Source organism: Lytechinus pictus, chromosome 7 (genome assembly GCF_037042905.1).
Source record: "Lytechinus pictus isolate F3 Inbred chromosome 7, Lp3.0, whole genome shotgun sequence".
NCBI lineage: Eukaryota > Metazoa > Echinodermata > Echinoidea > Temnopleuroida > Toxopneustidae > Lytechinus > Lytechinus pictus.
This window is the reverse complement of record NC_087251.1, coordinates 7,023,823-7,049,951: the sequence shown is the minus strand read 5'-3', so window position 1 is coordinate 7,049,951 and position 26,129 is coordinate 7,023,823. Positions and strand designations below refer to the sequence as shown.

Genomic DNA, 26,129 nt, shown 5'->3' with positions numbered 1-26,129 from the left:
TTGGTACTATCAGACCAATAGGAAATAAATCATTTTTGTGGGGAATCCCCGTGAAACGTTCAATGTCAAATCAAGGTCATCATAAGTCATGAAACGCACTGCTTTGTAGTCCACTTTATAAAAAATACAAGACTGACTTAGATCTAGTAGGAAAATCTATCCGAATTTTATTTCAGAACCAGAAAATAAGCTCGTGGATATAAATACTATAATGTGGCTATCAAAAGAGAGTCAGTTTATATTGTTATTGGGGTTTTTAAAACAAATATTTATATCATGATAGATGCTTTAATTAATATCTGTAGCTATCGTAACCTAAGATTTTGTTCGTTTGTTTTATTTCCGAAATCACAAAAACACAATATATGCAAGTAACATACGCATTAACTTTAAAACATTGATAATAAATACGCTCGGATAGCCCAATCCAGAGCTGTTAAACATAATTATCAGCTGTGTTTTTTCATGTGGTCCAATATCATAATAATAATTAACAATGGTATGACAAAACATGTTTGTTTTATGGAGTTTATGCCTAAATAAAACAAACAAACATATACCAATAACAGAAATAACAAGAAGATAAGAAAATGGACAAAACGTAATCTAAAATAATTTCTGCTGCAGTCATATTTCATATAATTATGTCCGCACGGTGTTGTTTTTATAACGGCGCTGTAATAAAAAAATATGAATATATGCGGCAATCAAAATTATTTTATATCACTATAATGTTTTTATTTTTATCATTTTAAGTAGAAAAAGCCTTATATTATAGAAGATTTGAGAAATATAAGGCCGTTAACTGGATAGACTTATTCAATGAATTTTAAGGGACCGTGGGTCGTGAAAATGTTGCTCTTGAAATTAGGGATATCTTGCTCGTTCGCGAGGCTCACTCACGTATAAATAAATTAAACGTCTGGAGATGGTAACAACACTGTATCCTTCTGATAACCAGTCTTGCCCCCATTATCATGAAGTGAAATCACATGCCCTGATGGGTGGAATAGACATGTAGAACAAACAATATTTTCAAGCATTTTGAATATTGGGGGGGGGGGGTCGCTCGCTCCCTCGCATAATCCCGTAATATTTTTCAGACGGGCTGACAGCTGCTTGCTTAGTATTTCACGTTCAGTATGCTGCCACTGATGTGCCATTTTATTAGTATTGGATAAACCAATGTCAAAAATTATTCAAGCCCCCAGAATCCCCCCCCCCAAAAAAAAAAGAACCGCACCTGGAGAAGGGAGGCGGTATATAGTAATCCACCTCCCCTCCTCCTCCTCACCTGGCGTAAATTCCAAGGATTTTAGATAAATCCAAATCCGCTGTGGATAGTGACCATCTAAATGTTGGATTTATTTTAAATCTATAGGATTAAATTTCAAATCTCAAAATATATAAATTCAAATCTTTTAGATTCTTATTTAAATCTACAAGGGTTAAAACCAATCTAATATTCGGCTGGCCGCTATTCACAGCCGATCCGGATTTACTTTAAATCCTTGGAATTTAGAGTGTATAGTATAGTAGGAGCTGTTCAATATTCTTCTTCCATCTTCTGAACCCCCCCCCCCCCCCATTTTGTAAAGGATCAGAGTGATGTTTTATAATTATAATTTATGTTACACACATTCACTCAACTGAATAGCTTTACGCATTGCTGATAAACTTGAAACTTATCAAAATTATTCGTCATCGATACTGCATCTTTTCATTTTTCAAAATCTGTATACGCTTATAATTCTTTCCTCTTATTTTGATCGTGGTAATTAAACATTAACTTAATTTTGCATTTACAAAAAGATGCTGCTATCATTATTACAAATGTTATACAATCTAATATGACACCGTGTAAGTAACAAACGAAAATGAATCATTTTAGGGTTTCTGCATGATATCCTACAAGCTTATATACATAATTTTCCTGCATTATGTCAATTGTTTAGGAGTCGGGATACCATTATTAAGTCTTTTATTAATCAATTCATTATAAACCAAACTTAGTCAAAGTGAAATACCTCAAGTTTCTTAGAAATGAAAATACTTTACTTTCAGCTTCTAATCAGTCTTTGAAATTACTTCTTTTTCTTTTAACTATACGAACAGTTTTTTTTATTTTATTTATGTAGATTCAATACGGCCGCACAATAAATAAAAGGTGGGTATATAAATAGTACTGAATATCTAAAAGTCATGGTATCTCTCTTTTCTCTCGTAATATTAAAAAAAATCTAAAGTTCAGAGTATGTTCAAATTGACGTCACTAAACATAATCCGTAGCGTGAATTATTTACAATATCAAAATATGAAAATACCGAAACAATGATCGGACTGAACCAAAAACTCTGAATACAATGACCTCATATCAATCGAATGATCAACAAAATTACGTGGAAAAATATACAACATGACTGACAACTAATTTTAAGTGCATAATATTCGTTTACAATGTGATATAGAAATGCAATACTACCATCATTTTTTGTATTACTTAATTTGTGGGAGACTGCATGTGAATAACTTAAACTAGCACGAATACCAACTTCTTCACAATGGGATGAAAGCATATTAGGATTACTGGGTATTTAATAAGCTCAATGTAGTCTACCGCCTTTTTATGATGCGTTTTTCCTATAATATTTACAAATATTGTGGTTATGTTTCCGCACTACTTTTGTATGTTGACAAAATACTTATGTACACTAGCCTACTAATGAAAGTACGCTAAATCAGCGCTTCTCATCCTTTTGTTTTACTCGAGGACAACTTTGACTCTCAGATTTTTTCTTCGAGGCCCACCAACCAAAATTTTAAGAAAACGTCAATTTTGGTGAAAATAGTGTTTCGTGAAATTTGAACACAAAGCTCTGAAGCACATTCGAAACAAACAGTTTGAGAATTAATCTGCATTTGCAAATGTCCGGTAAATGGGCGACAATAACTACATACACAGTCAATATGCATGCACATGAGGTTCACTTCTGAACTGGATCGAAACCATGCACATGAACGTGCTTATTTAGGGATTTCACACGCTCGCATTTGCGTCATTTGAATTCTTAATTGCAATGCCAAATTGTAATGACGCTAGATTCATCTTCCGTTCACACGGCTCAGGAGGATTCTAATTCTGCGGCTTTACGTTTCGCATCGATATTGAGAGGTGTGTCTTCTTTTTGGTACCCCGCCAATGGCTAGTCTGCAGGCACAGACCCTGATTGGAACTTTGATCAACAAGTGTGCCTCCACGCAAAGACTAGCACATACAAAACTTGCTGTTCCAGAGAGCCTTCAGTACACAAGGTATGAGTAGGCTGCACATTCAGACCCTTAACTCGAGTGAAGGGTTTGCCCAGCAGACTAGTCAATGGCACTCGTGCATCGCTAAAATTGGCCAACAGAGCAGAAAATAGCGGGCGGGGTTTTTCTGCGGAAGTGGTTGAATGGTCACCGTAAGCTCCGCCCCCAGAATTACGTTTTGGAGGTCAAAGCATTCACACGGCTGGTTTCGCTCCGTAATTCTGGAATAGCGTCACTCGAAAGCACCTCGAAACCATCATTTGCATTGCGCATTTCAAATTACGCTATTTTGCATTCACACGCTCAAACTGCGTAATTCGAATTATCATTCGAATGACGCAAATGCGGGCGTGTGAATCCCCTCTATAGACCGATCGGACATAACATATTCGGACGGATCTGTATGAGATATACTATAGTTTTTCCCCTATTTTTTCTCCCTCTGGAGCTTCTCACTGCCCACTTGTAGGCCGCGGCCCAAATGGCATTAAACTATAAAGATATCCTTTAAAACAACTGATGGGCTATAGCCACAAGAAATATATACATGCAATTTGCACATACTTCTTGTAATTGTTTCCAAGCGTTTTAGAATTATGTTACGAGAGTGAAATGGTGATTTTCATGGTCTTTCAACTTTAATTTGCTTCATACTTTCTATAAAGCAATCATGAATCATGCCTCTTCAAAATTCCTGTGACACCCTTTTGCCTGACAATTGAGTATACCGTTTATGATGATTATGGTTCTACAATAATTCCTTGCGTCATGAAGGCATTGCGCCAGCTTTTCATAATTAGAGGGGAAGTTCACCCTTAGATAGTTATCAGTTTTAAGTTTTGAATTTGTGACGTCATAAACGAGCAGCTACCCCATTATCATAGTTATGATATAAAATGCATAAATCCCCAAATTTGTAATGGTTCGAGATGACTTATTGTTTGTTTTCTTTTTAGGAAAGGATGTGAAATGATTTGTCTATTAATACATTGAAGGTACAGTAAAAAAGGTTTTTATTTTTTTGAGAAAATTACATTTCTTTGATTTTTTACCATATGATATGTAAAGATCCTCGCATATGACGTCACAAATCAAATAATTGAAATTATAACTTTTTTATTCTCTGTTTTGATTTTCCTCAAACCTTCACCAATATATTTTATCTTTTCTGTTACTTTTTACAATCAACTTTTGGTCAGGGTTAACTTCCCTATATAATGACTTGTTTCAATATTGATTGGAAATTGCCATGATAATAACGACTGACTGTGAAACTGCTAAACTATTTGCCATGACAACGACTGAATGCACTTTATATAGTGACCTAGAAAGCAGCAGATTGGGCCTTGGTGGTGATATTAGGTGCAAAACGAGAGAATGCAACTATATACTCCTTGACCAGGGCCATTGGAACACCACCGTTGAGATGAAGTTTGATCATGTAACGGTGATTCCATGGAGGCATTGTCACTCCGATAGTCAACACTCTTTCGTTTGTACTAACTCCTTGAGACTGTGAAGTTGATGACCAGCTCTTCAGACAATCGTCCATCTATATAGAAATAATGAAAACAAAATATAACCGAGTTGCGAACGCAATAGCGACGTGCAAGATGAAGATTGGTCGATGTTTGTAGGTACGTATGGGCTGCAGTATTGATTAGTAGAGATTTGATACCGGACTGAATATCATTGAATGTCATTTTCTGGGGAGCAAAAAAAAAACAGTAAAAACTCTGGTATCGGAAGGGGTGCATATGCATTGACTGCATCGGGAAGTAATCTTCCAATACGCTACTGATTGTCATCTAATGAACAATCAGGGAGTATAACACTTCCCTGGAACAATGCTTACCCCTGCACAGCTACACAGAGCCAGACAGCAACATGGCCGTACTCCCATTACGGTCTCGACAGACTGGACACCAACTGATGCGTTCAACTCCACACTGTGGATATTGATCAATGGGATACTCTGATAATGCAGAATATCTGAAGCATTTCCTGTGATTGTGTAACCTGAAGGTCTCTTGTCCTGACCAGGGGTCAAAGTTGCCAAGCTCAAACCTGAATCAATTAAAAGGTTATAAATATAACTATTAAAGTAGCAACATAAACATTTTTATCATAATTGCAAGACTTAGTTGGTGTAAAAGTGTTAATTAAACATTGATTTTTGCTTATTTTAATGTGATTATTAATGCCATATAATTATTATACCAGGATGTTCCGAATTTCATACCTTGATCATGTTGAGAGTGATATAGGGGTATACATTTCAAATTTTTACTTTTTATCAAGCTTTTTATCGTGGTGGCATAGCATTTTCCATTCGCAGGTAGGCCTATACGTCTTGTTACGTACAGGTGGTGCAAGTTATCGTGATCTGGTGATTAATGGTTTTTCTCATTTTTCAAACTGCCATTAAGACAAAGCCACCTCCTTATTTGAAACTATAAATCTTGCATAACACACCGTTGCCTATATAATTCATTATAAGTTTCTTGTCAGTAGAAAATGCAGCAGGATTTTTTTTTTCATGGCAAGACGTGTTACGTTATGCCAAGATTATGTGTTCCCGTTTCCGTTTCTATTTATGGTAACTCCCGTAGGAACTCGGCAGGACAGCGTTTTGCTGGTAAACGCCAAAACTGGTATTTCCTAAGTAATTGGTTACAAATTATAACCAATTACTTAGGAAACATTTTACGTCTAAGTTAATCAGACATAATGGCTGACCTTCTAGACGACAGATATTACCCTCGGGCCTTTTTTATCAAAGTGGACAATGGACAATGATAGAGTGGGGATTCTAACTCACAACCTTGCGATTATAAGTCCAATATGCTCTAACCACACACTAAGAAATCCCGGTGCAAATGGGGTGTACGATACGTGCGTAAACCTCGTAGTACCGTACCATCGAGGTGCTCGCGGGCTCTCGCTCGCGTGCCCGGTCCGCAAGTTAGCTCTTATGCGCGAGAGTCAGTGTCTGTTGTACACTCATGTACTCTTTACGTGCACCCAAGGAGCTCCTTGGTGCACCGCACCAGCCTGTACTCCAACCAGGGGAGCGTTTCATGAAGGGACTTTGTCCGACAAGTTCTGTTTTATCCGACAATTACCATAGTAACAGTACCTCTCAGCCAATCAGATTCAAGGAAAGATGTCAGATCTCACAACTTGTCGGACAAAAATGTTGATGAAACGCTCCCCTGTACTCCGAGGAACAGGGGGGCGTTTCATGAAAGGACTTGTCGGACGCTTTATCCGACAAGTCCCATTTTATCCGACAGTTACCATAGGGACAGTGCCTCTCTGCCAATCAAAATCATGGAAAGATGTCAGATCTGACAACTTGTCGGATGAAAATATTGATGAAACGCTCCCCTGGTTCTCGGTTTTGCGCGCACACTCGGCTGGGCGTACGCACGGGATAGTACGTATATATATCGGTGAAAATAGATTCGATTAAAATCGTCTAGAACTAGACTAGGGTTATCTCACAGAACCATCACTACATAAACCACAACAAAACATAAAAATGAAGAAGCAGGGGCTTCATTTGAATGGATTTTCATCTCTATTGACACAGACAAAAGAATCATGTTCTGTATTGACCCTTCATGACTATTTCTGCTCGTTTTGCAGCTTTTCAATTCAGACCTCATCCAACACTTTTGAATCCTGCTCTTTTCGTAACGGCATGATCATAACAAGCATGGCATTATTTTAAAGAGAATTAAATGATCTTTTGAATGATATCAAATATGCATTGTGTAAAATTGGAAGTTGGGAGAAATTAATGGCCAAACTCAGATTTCCTAACTTTTTTTGCTCGTTTTGCAGCTTTTCAATTTAGACCTCACCCAATACTTTTGAATCCTGCTCTTTTCGTAACGGCATGATCATAACAAGCATGGCATCATTTTAAAGAGAATTAAATGATCTTTTGAATGATATCAAATATGCATTGTGTAAAATTGGAAGTTGGGAGAAATTAATGGCCAAACTCAGATTTCCGAACTTTTTTGAGGGGTTTATATATATATATATATATATATATATATATATATGATCCTGAACAAGATGCATAATATGTAACTAAATAATTGCTGCGAGCGTGAAGAGCAAGCAGCATTTTTTAAATCTTTTAATATACAATACGTTCTGGTCTGAAAAGGGACCTCGTAAGGACTTTTTGTAGTTTAATGCAATGAAGACAATACATATTTCAACAATCAAATAATGCGAGCGCGAAGCGCGAGCTGAATATTTTTTCTCATTCTGACCTAAAAACTGAATACTCTTGGCACTTTTTGTAAGTATGAACAGGATAGATATATAACTAAACAATTGATGCAAGCGCGAAAATAAATTGAGATTTAGAGGTAAAAATGGGACACATGTTTTGTAAATCATGATTAGGATGGGTAATTGGATATCTTCCTACATTAATAATGGGGGCGCGAAAGTGAATAATTTAAGCAAGTTTTAAATAAAGAACAATCTGCGTATCTCAATTTAGACCTGGAATCCGGGTATTCTAAATACATTTCTTTTATTATGAAAATCAATAATGGGAGTGCGAAGCGCGAGCTGAAAAAAAAAATATTCCGAACTGAAGAAGGGTCAATTTAAGCACCATTTCAAGCACTGTTTTGGGAAATTGTGAAAAGGATATGGATTGCATTTAATGGTGTGAACGCGAGGTGTGAGTTAATTCTTTAATTATTATTTTGACCTTAGACCGTGACATTTTAAGGATATTTGGCATATGAAAATGATGACTCTCTTACTATTCCTCTCCCTAAGCTTGAAATGAAACTTATCGATATTTCCATTCTGGAAAGGGGACAATTCAATTATTAGGAATTCATGGACATGTCATCTTATTTAATAATTCAATAAGCCTAATAAGAGGCCTTAAAGTCGATATTGTAAGCACTTTTGTAATTGTGAATAGGATGCTTGGGTTAATATGTTTTTAAAAGTTAATGCGAGCGCAAATCGCAAGCCGAAATATTTGATAAACTGTCATAGAGGTATACATAACTCACATGGATCTGCTTACGAAAAAAGGGTTTGTCATTTTGTTTATTCATTGGCAGAAAAGAATTTAATGTCTATATATTAAAATTCCTGCGTAAATGTACCTTAACAAAAGTTCAAATGATAGACATGATTGATGGAATCGTAATTTTGTACTGTACTAATTAATGTGAAAACCAAATTTTATGTTGTGTTTGTTCATTTGCCGATTTCTATGTAACATTACAATTTTATTTTATTTCTGCACTTCCGGAATTATTGGGGGAGGGGGGGCAAAACGGTATGCTTGCCCCACCAATATTTTGATTGGTGGGGCGATCGCCCCCCCCCCCCGGATAGATGCCTCTGCTCGCTGATAGACCTATGGTATAAAGTTGATTTGTGATCGAAGATTACCCGAAATAACAATAACTTTACCGAAGTGAAATGATTTTTAATTTTTTTGATATTTATGTGATGATAATTGTTTAACAAACACATTTGATTACCTATACTTTGGGAGAAAGAGAAAATAGAGCTACTTGAATTACAACTATCGGCAACAACTGTATCGGCTCATATCGCTAGAGGCTCCGGTCTCAGCGCTTTTCGCTGGCAGAGCGGGAAGAATCTTGACTGCAATTACAACGAGTAGAGTTCGAGTCCCAACTATAAGGTAACTAAAAAAATCGATACAGAAAGTGAATGAACCGGAACTCTCGACAATTTTTTGTTATTTTAGGTGGGGTTACATTGTGCACCCTATAAGGGGTAGACTTGTACGTCCTCTGTTATTTCCGTGCCTCTAATTCTAATATAAGGTGCAGATGGACACCCCCAAACATAGGCGGATCCAGGGGGGCCTGGCCCCCCCCCCCCCCCCCCTATTGGCGGAGCAAAAAAAGAAGAAAAAAAGGGGGAAAAGGAGGGAAAAGAGAGGAGAAAAAAGAAGAGGAAGAAGAGTGAATAAAATAAGATGAGGGGAAGACTTGGAAAATAAAGAAAAACTTTGATGCCACTATATAAAATTTTCGCTCGCGCTTCGCGCTCGCATTGCTTGTTAGGTGATTTTCATATCTTGTTCAATATGGAGTTTAAATATCAAGTTTGGAAGTCAATATACAAAACATATTTCACCTCGGAAATCGAACTTTCATTATTTTGTGCGATTTACAAATTGTTTTTAATAAGTGCTCTGTACAAATGTCAGTTTTATGGTCTGAATATTAACATTTTCTGCTCGTGCTGCGCGCTCGCAAATTTTGATTTATCAGGTACCTATTATTTTCGTGTATTCCATAAAGTTTTCAAAATATCCCTTTCCAGGTCTGATTGTCAAAACGTATCAGCTAGCGCTGCACGCTCGCATTTTGATTGTCGAGTTATGTATGTCTCAATATTGATTATACAACAAACTACTTAAAACCCCCTTTTTATGACAGTTTATCAAAAAATTTGGCTCGCGATTTGCGCTCGCATTAATGGTTAAAATATATTAACTTGATGCATCCTATTTATGATTACAAAAGTGCTTGAAATGTCCAATTTTCAGGCCATAATATCATCAGATTTCGCGCCCTAATGCATTAATAAATAAGATATTAATTTAATAATTAAACTGTCCCTTTTGTTTCATCTCTCACTTAGCAAGAGGAATAGGAAGATAGTCATCATCTTCATATGCATATCCTAAGGATGTCCCGGTCCTATGTTAAAACTCAAAGTAAAAATAATTAAAAATATCAGCTCTTTATTAAGTGCGATCCATATCCACCTCACAATTTCCCTACAAAATGCTTGAAATACTTTTTTCAGATCGGAATATCAAATAGTTTAAGCTCGCGCTTCGCGCTCGCTTTGATTTTCATGATTAAAGATACTATTTAGAATGCCTAGATTCTATGTCTAAATATGAAAGACGCGCGCGCATGTTTATTCAGATAGTCAACTTGTTCTCTATTTAAATCATTATCCAGTTTCAGATCACAATACCAAAAAATTTCTACTCGCATTGTTAATGTAGGAAGATCCCCTATTACTCATTCTTTTCATGATTTACAAAACATGAATAGAGTGTCCCGTTTTTAGGTCTAAATCTCGATTTTTTTTTTCCCGCTCGCATCAATTGTTTAGTTATATACCTATATAGAGCGGGAAGAATCTTGACTGCAATTACAACGAGTAGAGTTAGAGTCCCAACTAACATGACTAAGGTAACTAAAAAATCGATACAGAAAGTGAATGAACCGGAACTCTCGACAATTTTTTGTTATTTTAGGTGGGGTTACATTGTGCACCCTAAGGGGTAGACTTGTACGTCCTCTATTATTTCCGTGCCTCTAATTCTAATATAAGTTGCAGGTGGACACCACCAAACATCGCATCAATCGCATCAATTGTTTAGTAATATACCTATCCTGTTCACGATTACAAAAATTGATTAAAATTTTAAATTCTTTATGTAGAAATGTCAAAAAAATTGTTGAAATATGTAACGTCTTCATGGCTAAGTGCAAGCAGTCCTTAACAGGTACCTTTTCGATCACTTCAAAACGTATATAAAAACTTGAATAGAGTGCCTCGTTAAGTAGGTCTAAATCTCAAAATTTTCCGCTCGCGCTTTGCGCTCGCATCAATTTAGTTATATACCTATTCTGTTTAAGTAACAAAAAAAGTGCTTAGAATTTCCATTCCTAAGGTAAAAATGTCAAAAAATTTCAGCTCGCGCTTCGCGCTCGCATTATTTGATTTTTAAGATATGTAACGTCTTCATGGCTTATTGCAAACAGTCTTTTACAGTACCCTTTCCATTAGTTCATTTCTGCTCGCGCTTCACGTTCGTAGTAATTATTCATTTGCATATACATCTTTTTCAGGATAAAAATCATTGACCAGAATGTTCAAAATTTTAGGAAAAAATACATAAGATTTCCAAAAAATTTAGCTCGCGCTTCGCATTATATAAATAAGGATTATGGTATTATATATTTATGTTTATTCGTAACAATTAGAGCTAAGAAGTGACTATTAGGACTACCCCTTCAAAGAAACCAAAACTCCCGGCAAAAATCATCTTCGAGCAGCCGATCAGGGAAAACATGGCTGAAAAAAAAAATCCGGGCCCCCCCTATTGGCGAAGGCTGGATCCGCCCCTGCCCAAATACCCTAGGGGTGTAAAATTGGACCAGAGATCTAACGAAACATCATAGGCCAAGTTTGTAAGCTAATTTAAGGTCATAATGGTAGTAGACAAACCTTGATAAACCTCAGCTGATAGGAGAAGAAGACGATGATTAGTAAGGAAAGCACGACCAGATGTCATGTTAGATCGAGGTGGTGATTGAGGCTCAGGATTAAACATCACATAGTCAAAGTATATGAACTGACTCACTAACATTGTTTCTTCGCTGTATAAAAGACCTGGTGAAACAAAACAAAGATGACGTCGAATTTCTCTTAAAATACAGTCCAGTGATGTTTCCATATTCTAATTTAAAAAATATATATTTTCCATGCACGCTGACGTTGTTTTGGGCTCTTTTGCAATTTCCAATAAAGTCAGAGGCCTTTATTACAGAGAACAGTAAGAAAAATAAAAACAGAAAAGAACATTTAGAGCAAAATTACAAAATAACCAATACATACAGTATGGTTAATAATGATAGTGTTTAAAAAATCCATACGAAAGAATGATATTTAAAACATATCACGTCAAAATCTGTTACAAAAAAATTGATTTATGTATGTTTTAAAAAGGCCATTTTTGGGGCTCGCTAGCTTCCCTCACACACAGCATCTTTAAATTATTTTTAGACTCATCACCCCCCCCCCTGACCTCCGCCCAAATGAAAATAAAATAAAAAAATCCCTCACAAGAAAACAAAACAGCCCCCCCCCCCCAGGAAATTCAATCGACACCAATGGCTTGCCAGTGTATATATGCTAACGATGGTTTACTTTGAATTCTTTGAATTCGCGTTTTTAAAAACAGAACCGCAGAGCTGGGGGGCGTTTCATGAAAAGACTTGTCAGACGTTTTATCTGACAAATCCCAGTTTATCCGACGACAGTTACCATAGGAACAGTGCCTCTCAGCCGATCAGAATCATGGAAAGATGTCAGATCTGGCAACTTGTCGGATGAAAATATTGATGAAACACTCCCCTGGATTCCGTTTTCATTTTTTCATGACTAAAACAGAACAACGACTTATCCATGTTATGTACCTTGATTCCATGTTTTCACTAAGAAATACCAAAGCATGACACCTTTTATTCTCATCCTGAGCTTTTAGAACGACTTTACAATGTCGTATAATTCATTCGTTTATTTCAGAACTATCTTGTCTTCTTACAGTACACAATTTATTCTGGATCCTAAGTTATTTACCAGCAAGGAACTGATCATAAGTCAGTCCATTCCTCATTGATGTACGACCATGTTCAGTAGAAGAAGCAATCCTACTAGCTGCATCATTAATAGCTTCTGAGGCTTGACGATGGCTCAAGTGTTTGGAAGGTAATGAGTTGATCACCTGCTGAGAGGCAGGGTCAAAGTGATACGGGGTCGGGGTCGTCTGGCGGGGAAAATGGAGGTCATAAAAATTTACAATTGAAATTCAAATTATTTTCAGAAATGGAACGACACAATCACTCTAAATAAACAAATAGACGTCAGAGATATAGGCCAATACCGTATATTGATGAGGCAAAATAACGCATTAAAACGTGCCCATTGATGAAATGTACAGTGTGCTTGTGGTAAAAAGATAATATTATTGAACGACTATGATAATGAAAAAGGGAAATATAAATAGGACATATACATCAACAGATCAAGCACGTAAAAAACCCTTGAATATGGCACTTAAATCATTAATTGGGTGAATGCGTCTTCTGCATGACTTTCGAATATATTATAAAGGTTAAGTCAGACCCTTTTTGAATGTGTATCTGAATAAAAATATTCCTTCTACAATTCTAATATATGCACCCAATCAAATTATATATGTTTTAAAGTTTACAGATCTCTTTGTGTTCCAAATACTTTGATTTCATATTGACTGAACGAGAAAATAATAAATAATGAAGACGTAGCCTACCATAGTACCGGTCGGATTCTGCAAGAGAATGATTTCACTCGAAGATAGGGATGTATTCATCTATTATTAATGAAAATGGAAAGGAAAATTCATTAATTTTACCGTGTTGCATAGCATCAAAATAAAAAAGTATATATATCATGCAGGACATTAAGGGCATTAAAAATCTTCACACTTTAATAATAATAATAATAATAATAATAACGGTATATTTACTCAGGGTATAGTCACTTCAGTTCCGAAAACTGTTCTCCCAGCGGGCCCTGCTATTATTACTAACCCGGCTAAACTATAGGCTCCCTATTCAGGTGCACACAGCTTTTCGAGGAATTGCTTCCTGTCGGTACCCATTTACCTCACCTGGGTCGAGTGCAGCACACTGTGGATGGATTCCTTGCTGAGGAAACTACGCCATGGCTGGGATTTGAACCCACAACCCTCTGTTTCAAAGTCCGGAGACTAATCCACTGGGCCACGACGCTCCAACATTAGATGGTGCGGAACGAGGAGAGGAAACGTATAGAAGATAGAAAGGAAACCGCTGAATATACAGCGCGTCCCCCAAAAAAATGTCCCTTTCATATACGGCTGAATTATTTCAAAATTCAAAGATTATTTTCAATTACATGTGTGGTATGCGGAAGCTCATTTCATGACCTAACTTCTATTTTAAAAAATTACATTGGTTTCGCTTCAGCGGTTTTGAATATACAGCCTATTAGGTAAAAGTGGTGCTTTTCAGCCCATTCTAAGTTGACATACATGCAGCATTACTACCACTACTGTATGTTCTGCACTGCCAAGCATTATCAACCCCCTTTGATCATTGAGAATCATTCTGATCAGGGAATTCCCTGAGCTGACAGGAAATCTTCGTGATCTTACCAGACTCATCAAGTCACAACCTTTCATGTTTCAGAAGGGCAACAACAGTTGATAATGGGAGATGCACAGTGACAGAAACAACAGGTCATGTTTGTTTCATGCCTAAATCCAACAATAGTGTATTCTTGTTTTCATTACTTTTTTTATTAAGTTTATAATGAGCTCGAGTTAATTCACTGTAGCCTTTTTAATTAAAAACAACTCAATTTCTACAAGTAATATTCGCTTTCGCAAAGAGTGATACACTTGTGGTTTGTCCTTCATTTTTCAGCTTATCGGACTTATCCATCATTCATTATTGATCCCAAATCAATCACCAAACACCCTTCATTTCTTGGTTCTAACCCTTCTGCAAATGCTCAAGTTTATGATTTGATGAGCCTCGATAGATCAGGGAAATTTCCCTAGTACAGTGATAAGTGATACAGTGATTTTTATTTCTTTTACGGCCCCTTCAGGGGCATGGAAGAAATACAATAGTGTAACAACAAATATAGATATACATAAAAAAGTTAAAAGATAACAAAAGCTTAAAAAATCAGACTCTTACAACAAACAGGTGAAAGGCAAGAATCGAAAATAGAATATATGGACTAGTAACATGGCATAAAAATAGTCTGAACTACGTACATGTACATTAATTTTAAAGAGACCAATTCAACAACTGGAAGTGCATGAAAAAAGGAAAGACAACAAAATTATTTGAACTTCGACATGATGACTTTACAAAATTTTGATAGATTCTTTAAGTGCTTAATAGATTTAGCATTGAATAGCTGATTAAACTTAATGACATTAGGTCTACGGTAATAATAAGTTTTAACATACTTCTTACGCTCATCATTGAAAAACGGACGTACTAAAACATAATGAAATTCATCACCCTGAACTTCAAGGTTACACAATGGACATATTTCAAGAGGTTGATCAGATGAATAACGACATTTAGCAATTGGCTGATTATGGTTACCACATCGAAATTTACATAAAGATATTCTATCTCCTACATCCAACTTCAACAAATGTTTTTCTAAAACTGTTTCTTTTTAAAAAATTCTATAGTTGAAACACAAACGATTTCTATTAACTTCTTCATTCCAGTTTTGATAATCAATATCACGTAATCTACGTTACATAGCTAACTTAACCCGATTCAGATTTAAAAGATGGTCTTCTTCCCACAAGCTTGACATTCCACAATTGTCCAAAATACTAATTCTGGATGGTAAGGTAGGGGGCGGGCGGCGTAGGGGGTTAAAATGCAGTGCACCACTGTTGCGTAACAGGGTGTGTATTAAAAACCGCTGAAGCGAGACCAATAACATTTTCATAGAAGTTAGATTATGAAATATTTGATTGAGAATACTACCACATCTTGGAATTAATTGAGCCCTATGTCAGAGGGACATTTTTGGGGGACGCGCTGCATAGTAGGGGAAAAATTTTGAGCCCTCCAAATGCGTTTTATTAAGTCAAATAATTTCAAAATTTACAGAAGAAAAATTATTATACAATGAACTCAAACAATAACAATACTTCACAAATAAAGAATGAAATGAAATGACATTCTATTTAGTAGTAAATTTCTTAAACAAACCCGATATAGTACTGATATATCTCTCATCTTTATAATACTGATTATACATCTTTTTTCTTTACGTATGCAAAAACGTTTTCATTATTTAAATTTTGTAGAAATATATGTTGTTTCATTATACATAACAATTCAATGCATTCTTTTCTCGTCAAAACCAAAGATTATATTTTTCAAACTAAACTTGACATGCACCTGAGTACCTTCACTTATCAAATTTCTGTTTCCTTTCAATTCTTTTCCACTAATTTTACATTTATAAGAATGATGCTTTTTTTTTTATTCGAATGAAAGCCGAAATACTTGATCGACACATTTTTTCTTAACAAGTGGAGCGCCTCTGGCAGTCTCACCTGCATTACGCCATTCAATAGAGCAGCAGTGCCTTGAAAAGCAACTATTAATAGTTATTTAAGAAAAAAAAATCATATGATAATAAAATACTACGTTCATTGACCCTAGATGACCTTTGACATTGGTCATGTGACCTGAATCTCGAGCAGGATGTTCAATGATACTAGATTACTCAAATGTCTAAGTTTCATGAACTATAGATTTCTAAGTTTTCAAAGTTACATGTATGATGGCAATTCAGTAAATACCTCCAACATGCCTGGCCAAAGTTTGTTGACCCTAAATGACCTTTTACCTTGGTCAGGTGACATAAAACTTGCACTTTTTTTTCTTATATCCAAGTTTCATTAACTAGATCTATAAACTTTCAAAGTTATGATAGCAATTCAACAAATACCCCCAACATAATCTAAGTTCATTGACCCTAAATGACCTTTGACCTTGGTCATGTGACCTGGAACTCACAAAGGATGTTCAATGATACTTGATTACTCCTATGTCTAAGTTTCATGAACCAGATCCATAAACTTTTAAAGTTATGATGGAAATCATCAAATACCCCCAACATGGCCAAAGTTTGTTGACCCTAAATGACCTCTGACCTTGGTCATGTTTAAAACTCTGGCAGAGTATTTAGTGATACTTGATAACCACTATGTCCAAGTTTCATGAACTAGGCCCATATACTTTCTAAGTTATGGTGACATTTCAAAAACTGAAGATTTTGATGTTGATTTTGTTTATTACATACCCTTGAATGAAATTTAACCTAAATGGTTATATTTAATGGAATTTTTGCCTCCTTTCAATCAGCCCCCCCCCCCTTCATTCGCAACTGAAGCTCATCAAGGAATTTCTTAAGAATCACGGAAATCCAGACAGTTGGGTGGGAGAGTGGGTCTGGAGGGAAATTTTTTTTCTTGCATTTTAGTCTCAATTTTTAGAAACAGACCTAAATATATTTACTATGAAATTAAGTGGAGGTTGTCCGTAGTCTGCTCTAACGTTACAAACACTTCAGTCAAGTAAAGTGGTTCATTGCCGGATTCAGGGGGTGAAGCGGCCGCCCCATCCCCCTCTATTGACGGTGAAAAAAAAATGAAAAGAAAAGGAGAGAGGGGGAGAAGAGAAAAAGAAGAAGAAATATATTTTCAGCTCGCGCTTTGCATTCCTATATTATAAATAAATTATTGTTTATTTAGATACGCATCCTCATCATGAATACAAAAAGTAAATATAATGTCCCGTTTAAAATCGGATTATAAATCATTTTCAGCTCGCGCGCTTCGGGCTCACATTTTATTTAGTGAAATCCATAACCTCTTCACAATTTTTTTCCATTTAAATGATTAAAATGTTCCCTATTGAGAACGCATTTGTTATTGAATGAAATACACATCTTGTTATGATTTATCCCAAAAAAGTGTTAAATTGTCATTTTGTTTGATTTATTTATTTCAGGTTGGAAAACTGCATGGGGAAACACAAATTTTCTGGTCGCACTTGCATCAAGTACTTTATTAGATACCTTCACGCTTATGACTACAAAAAAATGTTCAGAATTTTCAATATTTAGTTCTAACTATTAAAAAAAATAACTCACGCTTCACGCTCGCATTATTTATTTAGGCCACATGAGGGGAGATCCCTTATCTTGTTTGTATCTAGGATAAATGTATTTAAGTCTGCATTACCTAGTTAAAATCAGGGTCTGTGCCTGCAGACTAGTGCGCCTATATCAGCATTATTTAAAGGAGAATGAAACCCTTGAAACCAGCTGAATCCATATCAAAGAGAAAAATCAAAGAAACATATTGTTGAAAGTTTGAGGAAGATTGAATGAATAATAAGAAAGTTATGAGCATTTGAATATTGAGATCACTAATGCCATGTAGTTCCTCCCATTGGCAATGCGACCAAGATCTGTGATGTCACACACGTACAACTCCCTCATTACTTTAGTACTTATTTCACTTATATTCTCACTTTTATAGAGTCTATCACAAGGTGAGGTGTTCTCTTTATGAGAGGACAAGTACAGAGGTTTCACAACATTATATCATTGATGAATCGTTTGTCATATGATTAGAATGAGCAAAAAGAGATGTTTTGGGCTATATTTTCAGTGTCCAAAAGGGGAGAGTTGTTCATCTGTGACATCATAGATCTTGGTCGTATTGCCAATGGGAGGATCTCCATAGCATTAGTGATCTCGACATTCAAATGCTCATAACTCTTCTATTGCTAGTCCTATTTTACTCAAAATTTTGTTGATCTTATTCTCTGATTTTTCTGCTTTCACAAAAGCTAACTTGCTCCAAGAGTTTCATTCTCCTTTAAAATTTGGTAGTTCAAGTTCAAGTTCAAGTTCGTCTTTATTTATCCATATCGGAAATTTGTTTTGTTCAAAACTTCAAGTCAATTAACATCAAAATACCATAAACATATAAAACAATTAATACATTTATAAGAATTATATATAGTGAAAGTGAATACCCGTTTACATAAAGGCTACAAACAAATAACATATATAAAGCCTCCATTAGACACAAGATGACAATACTTGAAATTCAGTAGAAAATAACTAATTAAATAATTAATTAATTGCAATTTATAATTTTATTCCAATAAAAATACATGTAGTATTACTGTAACACCTTAATTTAAAGAGTTACTATATCTAGTAATTAATATATTTTAAAAAATTCATTCCAATAATTAAAAGCGTGAAGTATTAACATTAATTCCAAAACGTTACTAAAAAAAGTTCTAAATGGGTTTAAAATACATGTGTGTTATTAACATTTCATTACAGTTTAAAATTTCATTCCAATAAAAAAATGAAGTATTGACATATTAAATCCTAAAAGCTACACTGTTTTGTCGGTGCCAGGTAAAAATGGCAGAGGTAATAATGGCAGAGGTAAAAATGGCAGAGGTAAAAATGGCAGAGGTAAAAATGGCAGAGGTAACAATGGCAGAGGTAACAATGGCAGAGGTAATAATGGCAGAGGTAAAATGGCAGGGGTTATATAATGGGAGAGGTAAAAATGACAGCTCTAGGTAAAATATGGCCAGTCTTAAACCCCCATGCAATGAATTGTCAAAAAGCCCCCGCATGTAAAATCCTGAAGATTTTTCCACATTTTAACATTGGTACAGATCCATTTAAGCAAATGACGATATAACTGTCGAAAAATATTTCCGCTTGAGTGAGCACCACTAACTTTTGAAAAGTTAGTGAAAAATTGGGTGCTGGTTTGTTAAAGGACAAGTCCACCCCAACAAAAAGTTGATTTGAAAAAAAGGAGAAAAATCCAACAAGCAAAACGCTGAAAATCTCATCAAAATCGGGTGTAAAATAAGAAAGTTATGACATTTTAAAGTTTCGCTTAATTTCACAAAACAGTTATATGCACATCCTGGTCGGTGTGCAAATTGGCAGACTGATGACGTCACCCACTCACTATTTCTTTTGTATTTTATTATATGAAATATGAAATATTATAATTTTCTCCTCCTTGTCAAGTGAAAGAAAGTTTATTTTCTCCCTGAACATGTGCAATTACCATTATTTTAACAGTTTATGGTTAAGTTAAGTTGGTCCTTATTGTCAAATCTGTAAAATTTGAGATATTGTATTATTCAAACAATAAAAAACAAAAGAAATAGTGAGTGATGAACATCATCGACTCTCTCATTTGCATATCGCTGAGTTGCGCATTTAACTATTTTGTGAAAAATAAGCGAAACTTAAAAATGTCATAACTTTCTTATTTTACATCCGATTTCGATGAAATTTGCAGCGTTATGTTTGTTTGATTTTTCTCTATCGATTCAAATCAACAATTTTCTGGGGTGGACTTGACCTTTAAAAAGCCGAGAAAAAAAAGTTTTCACTCCAAAAATTTGGTTAAGGGGGAAAATGACACAAAAAATTATTTCAACTAAATGAAGTTCTTTTAGGTCAGAAAAAGAATTACAACAAAAATAATAACAATTAGATAATAAACAATGTTTTTTCTTCTGTTTGAAAAATAACAGAGTATTTGTATAAAATGTCTACATTTTAGCATACCAAGCTAATTACCAAGAGGGTGCTGCTTATGGTGTACAAAATACCCAACAGTACTTCCGCTTCCAAGGGTTATGACCATCAAGACGTTTATATCATATTGGATGCAGTGGTAAAGGTTCAGGGTCTTCTTTTATGCAAAGAATCTGAACCAGACGGTCCCCCTCGATCGACCCCAAATTGGTTTACCAGTCAAAACAAGATTATTATTGATTTTCATAATCAGTTACATATTCAGTGCCAAGCCTGGGAACGCATGCTTATTGTCATTCAATTATTTAAAAAGAATAGTACAGACGACATTACAAATAAGGACATAATATTTAACGACAGTCATTCGTGAAAATTTCAACGTCTAAGCTTTCCCCGCTATGTTCTCTATGTTTTCCCCGCCCCTAACCATCTCTGTCTCTCCACCTCTCTTATGTCTACTCTTCCTCCTTTTTGCATCGGTAAACCTGGCAAACTTTAGATATAAATAAACCAGCCAGACAAAAAGGAATGTTATAAAATGATGAATGAGAATAGTGCAGTTTCATTTTGCTCCTGATAAATTGAATGAAAAAATATCTGTCGTTTGATTTCTTTTTAAAAAGCGTTCACGGTACACCTCCAACGAATTCGTAAATAGCATTGTTAGGCCGATGAAGACATAATGATGATGAAATGCCTAACCGTGACATGCACTTCTTATTTAATGTATGTACATGCGGGGGCTTTTTGACAATTCATTGCATGGGGGTTTAAGACTGGCCATATTTTACATAGAGCTGTCATTTTTACCTCTCCCATTATAACCCCTGCCATTTTACCTCTGCCATTATTACCTCTGCCATTTTTACCTCTGCCATTTTTACCTCTGCCATTTTTACCTCTGCCATTTTTACCTCTGCCATTATTACCTCTGCCATTTTTACCTCTGCCATTTTTACACCGAGCCGTTTTGTCATCAAAAAGAATTAAATTAGATGTGTGTATTCAATATTTCATTACAAGCAGTTTAGCATTTCGAAATTTCATTCCAATAAAAGCATGAAGTATTAACATAATGAATTCCTAAAATTATTGTATTGTCTCCAAAAAGATTTAAATTACATGTGTGTAATCAATATTTCATTTCATACAATTCAAAAATTTTCACTTCAATAATAAATGCAGTTATTCAAAAAGTTACTGTATTGCCTCCAAAAAGGTTTTTAAATGTGTATAATTAATATTTCATTACTACCAATTTAAAATTTCATTCCAATAATATGCATGTAGTATAATTGATATATCAATTCCTAAAAATTACTGTATTGCCTCCAAAAAGGTTTATATTAGATGTGTGTAATCAATATTTCATTCAAACAATTCAAAAATTTCATTCCAATATAAAAGCATTTAGTATAACATTAATTCAAAAAGTTACTGTGTAGAAATAATTATCAATATTTCAGTACGAACAAATTAAAATTTCATTTCAATAAAAGAAATGAATAAAATATACAGTGGCGTAACAGGCGGGGGGCAAGCTGCCCCCCTTGGTGGATTTCACCGGGAAAGTATAGTACTGCCCAAAAAGTTCTACAACCGAGAACAAAAAAGAAAAGATGAAAGGAAATGAAAGGAAGATGTAAGACATGATGTTATTTTCTGAATACCATATCAAAATCAATCTCAAACTAAAGTTAGACTCTCGTCTCATAGAAGGTAATTTTTTTTCTCGCTCGTGCACGTGCCATGCTGTGCTCCCTCTATTTGTACTTATCACACGTTGAGCTTCGCCCTAATACTCGGGGTACAATAAAAAAAAATCCTGTACATACCATGATATGACCGGGAAATTTTTGGCTCTTGCCCCCCTCCCCCCCCCCCCCCCCTGGCCACCGACCATTGTTACGCCCCTGGCTTTATAGGCCTAGAATCTTCTTATCGCAATAGTACTGATAGTATACACTAAAATAAATTGTGACCAAAGCCAAAGGGCATTAGCAACATTTTATCACGATGGTTATTCTAATTCTTCCAGAGTAAGTGCTGCCCGAAGTGATGCTTCAAGATGATGAAGTCGAAGATTATAAACGCACTGGTTGTCTTCTTTCAAGTTCAAAATGATCTGGGATATAGAAAATAGGCCTACATGAATCAGTGAAACTGGAACATACACACATTGCAATACTCACGTACGCCATGAACAGCTACACGCACAATAATATTTAAATCCCAATATGGTACAGTTTTTGCAAGATGTAGGTCCTTTGTGAGACCACATTAATATGCGTACAATGTCATGTCGCAAGTTTAATGTTCGCCACTTGCACTGTGGGGAATCCCAGCTGGGATTCCCGCGTCTATGGCAAACCGTTTGTGTAAAAACTATATAAACTCTTTTTTTCTCAGATAAACCGAGTTTATCTGAAAAACTGTGTTTATCAACTGATATAACACAGTTTTTCACAGATAAACTGAGTTTATCAACTGATAAACTAAGTTTATCAACTGATAAACTTAGTTTTTCAAGAAGAACTTAGTTCTTCTTGAGAAAAACTGTGTTTATCTGAGATAAACTGAGTTTTTCTGAAAAGAACAGTTATTTGAGAAAAACAGAGTTTATCTAATTTTTACACAAACGGCTTGCCATACGCGTCATGTGGAAATACCCAATGTCAAAGCAAGGTCAGCACATGAATTGCACATTGCTTTTTAGTGGATCCACTGTATAAAAAAATAAGATTGACTAAGATCTAGTCAGGAAAATCTATCAGAATTTTATTTCAGAACCGGGAAGTAATTTTAATGCTGATAGATGCTATAAATATGGTTATTAAAAGAATTTAAGTTCTTGGTCTTTTTTTAAATATTTATATCACGCATAATATCTGTAGCTATCGTATCCTAAGGTTTTGTTTGTTTTATTTCCGAAATTATAAAAACACAATATAACATAAACAATAACTCACAAACAACAACCATGTCCATGATAGTGTAGGCCTATATGATATGGTTGGATGGCCCGTGAGAGCTGATATAATATAAATCTGTGTTCAATCATGGGATGGGGTCTGACATAATGATAACAATATACATAAACAATTGTATAACATAGGCTATGTTATAGCATGTTTGTTTTTATGTCTACTGTATTATATGCCTATATAAAACAACCATACATACCAATAACAAATATCACAAGAAGATAATAGACTCAGTCGCATGTCTCCTCCGGTGTCCGCACGGTGTGTCGAAAAAAAGCCGTTTTACGGATTTTTATATAAACTCAGGAAGCTGGTAAAAAAAATCGTAGGCCCCCTTCGCGAAATTGCGGCTCAACAGTGGCGTAACAGGCGGGGGGCAGGGGGCAAGCTGCCCCCTGGCGGATTTCACCGGGAATTTTTTTTTTTAACGGGAAAAGGAGAAAAGGGAGGAAGAGAGAAAGGGAAACAAAGAAAGGAAAGAGGAAAAGGAAGAAGGGAAAAAAATGAAAAGAAAGGGCAAGGAAATAAATAGGGAAAATGGAAGGAAAGCGGGATAAGGAACGAAAGAAGAACATGTGACGGGAAAATGGGAGAAAGAGGCAAAAAGAAACAGGAAATGAAGGTAGATCCGAAAATCAGAAGAAAAGGGACAAGAAAAAAAGAGAAAAACTTAATAACCCGACCGAGCTGCCGAGAATTGAAAAATATATAGAACGGGAAGAAATGTGGATGGCATCTAAAATAAGCTTGCTAAATTATATGCAATAATTAATGGTCGCAATCAGGACAAAAAAAATCTTTAGCCAAGGGTTAGCCAAGGGCTAGTTATATCCCTCTATCCTAACCTAAGTAAAGCTTTCCGCGGGGCTTTGCGCTGGCTAGATTTACCGTAAAAGCCTTAAAATTAATGTTCACTTTGGGTAAATTTCCAAAGCTACTAGAATAAAATCATATTAAAAGACCAAATTTTTCTGGCTCGATTCGCTCGCTGGAGACTTTACAAATTTTTCCATATTTGCTATGTTGTGCTGCCTAAAAATATTTCGTTCATTATCAGCGATTTGATAAAAAAGTGGTCATTTGCGATTTTATTAAAGGAGAATGAAACTCTTGGAGCAAGTTAGCTTTTGTGAAAGCAGAAAAATCAGAGAATAAGATCAACAAAATTTTGAGTAAAATAGGACTAGCAATAGAAGAGTTATGAGCATTTGAATGTCGAGATCACTAATGCTATGGAGATCCTCCCATTGGCAATACGACCAAGATCTATGATGTCACAGATGAACAACTCTCCCCTTTTGGACACTGAAAATATAGCCCAAAACATCTCTTTTTGCTCATTCTAATCATATGACAAACGATTCATCAATGATATAATGTTGTGAAACCTCTGTACTTGTCCTCTCATAAAGAGAACACCTCACCTTGTGATAGACTCTATAAAAGTGAGAATATAAGTGAAATAAGTACTAAAGTAATGAGGGAGTTGTACGTGTGTGACATCACAGATCTTGGTCGCATTGCCAATGGGAGGAACTACATGGCATTAGTGATCTCAATATTCAAATGCTCATAACTTTCTTATTATTCATTCAATCTTCCTCAAACTTTCAACAATATGTTTCTTTGATTTTTCTCTTTGATATGGATTCAGCTGGTTTCAAGGGTTTCATTCTCCTTTAAATATCGCGAGGTTCCGGGGGCTCCGCTCCAGACCAGTGGCGGCACCAAGGCGGGAGGCACGGGGGGCATTTCCCCCCTGTGAGTTGCCCCCCCCAAAAAGATAAGTAGATAACTTGTTCACATCCAATGTTCAAGTCAATATTTATTAGAGTTTTCATTAATCGTTAATACACATCCTGCGTATTCATAGTTTTCATATATCAAAAACTTTTCAGCTCGTGCTACGCACTCGCATCAATTGTTTGATTAAATAGCCATCCAGTTCATAATTACAAAAAGTGCTTGGAACGTCCAAGGAAAATTAAATTTTTTTTAAATTGCATTGATTTGAATATGGAAACACACACACTAAAGTGGTCTGAATCTATATTTCTTCAGCAAAAAAATTAAAAAATGAGGTGGGACTAGAAAAGTGTGAGGAACTAGTCTATATAGAAACAGCTTATTCATTTTCCTGATTTCTCGGTTATCTGAGCGAGTTAAAGTATTTTTGCCATAAACCATATATAACTTAAAATGTGCTCTTCCTCAATTCTGATTAATTTTCAAAATTTATCTGTTTTTCTGTTATGATACACACCGATGCGATTTGTTGCCAACATGTGGAAGATTCAATTACATTTTCCTTTCTGTAGCTGTGCTTGCACAATCAAAGTTTGATGCGCAGATACATTAGCGATAGAGAATAAACCATGGATCATACTAGAACTATTTATGATTGGTTTGGTGAACATTATAGCACCAATTTGTGCAATTGTTGGAAATCGATAAATACATCTACCCTACCCCCCAAAAAAAATATCGTGATAAAATGCCGCTTTTTTACAAAGATCGTGCATACAATCGGGCATTTAAATCGATGAATATTCAAATTGAATCTGATTGGTGAATTTTACCGCTTTATTTGGACGAAAACATTTTTCGATCGGTAAGCAGTACATGATACTTTTGTATTCTTTACATTTTTATGGATACTTTATTGGTGTTGCTAGTAGTAAAATATATAATAACTAGTTCATCATCGCTTTTTTATTTTTATTTTGCAAGAATAAAAATCAAATTACACGACAATAATTTGACTTGATTAAATATTTACCCTCAATTAAAGTATTGGAAAACCCTATATCCGCATCCGGTGTC

General features: G+C 35.4%; 1 protein-coding gene across 2 annotated transcripts; it reads right to left on the bottom strand.

Annotated features, from left to right (window-relative positions):
- Window positions 1-144: 144 nt before the first annotated feature.
- LOC129266063 (uncharacterized) lies at window positions 145-22,689 on the bottom strand. 2 transcript variants are annotated; one of them, XM_064101804.1, is made up of 6 exons: window positions 22,515-22,689; window positions 13,442-13,501; window positions 12,730-12,916; window positions 11,596-11,760; window positions 5,165-5,376; window positions 145-4,861 (listed from the first exon to the last, which is right to left on the bottom strand). In XM_064101804.1, exons 1-6 carry the CDS (start codon window positions 22,521-22,523, stop codon window positions 4,634-4,636), a joined length of 861 nt encoding a protein of 286 aa, XP_063957874.1. In that variant the 5' UTR covers window positions 22,524-22,689; the 3' UTR covers window positions 145-4,633. The 2 variants fall into 2 exon arrangements, with proteins under 2 accessions (XP_063957874.1, XP_054759915.2); XM_054903940.2 differs by having other exon boundaries at window positions 22,519-22,655.
- Between the last annotated feature and the right edge of the window lie 3,440 nt (window positions 22,690-26,129).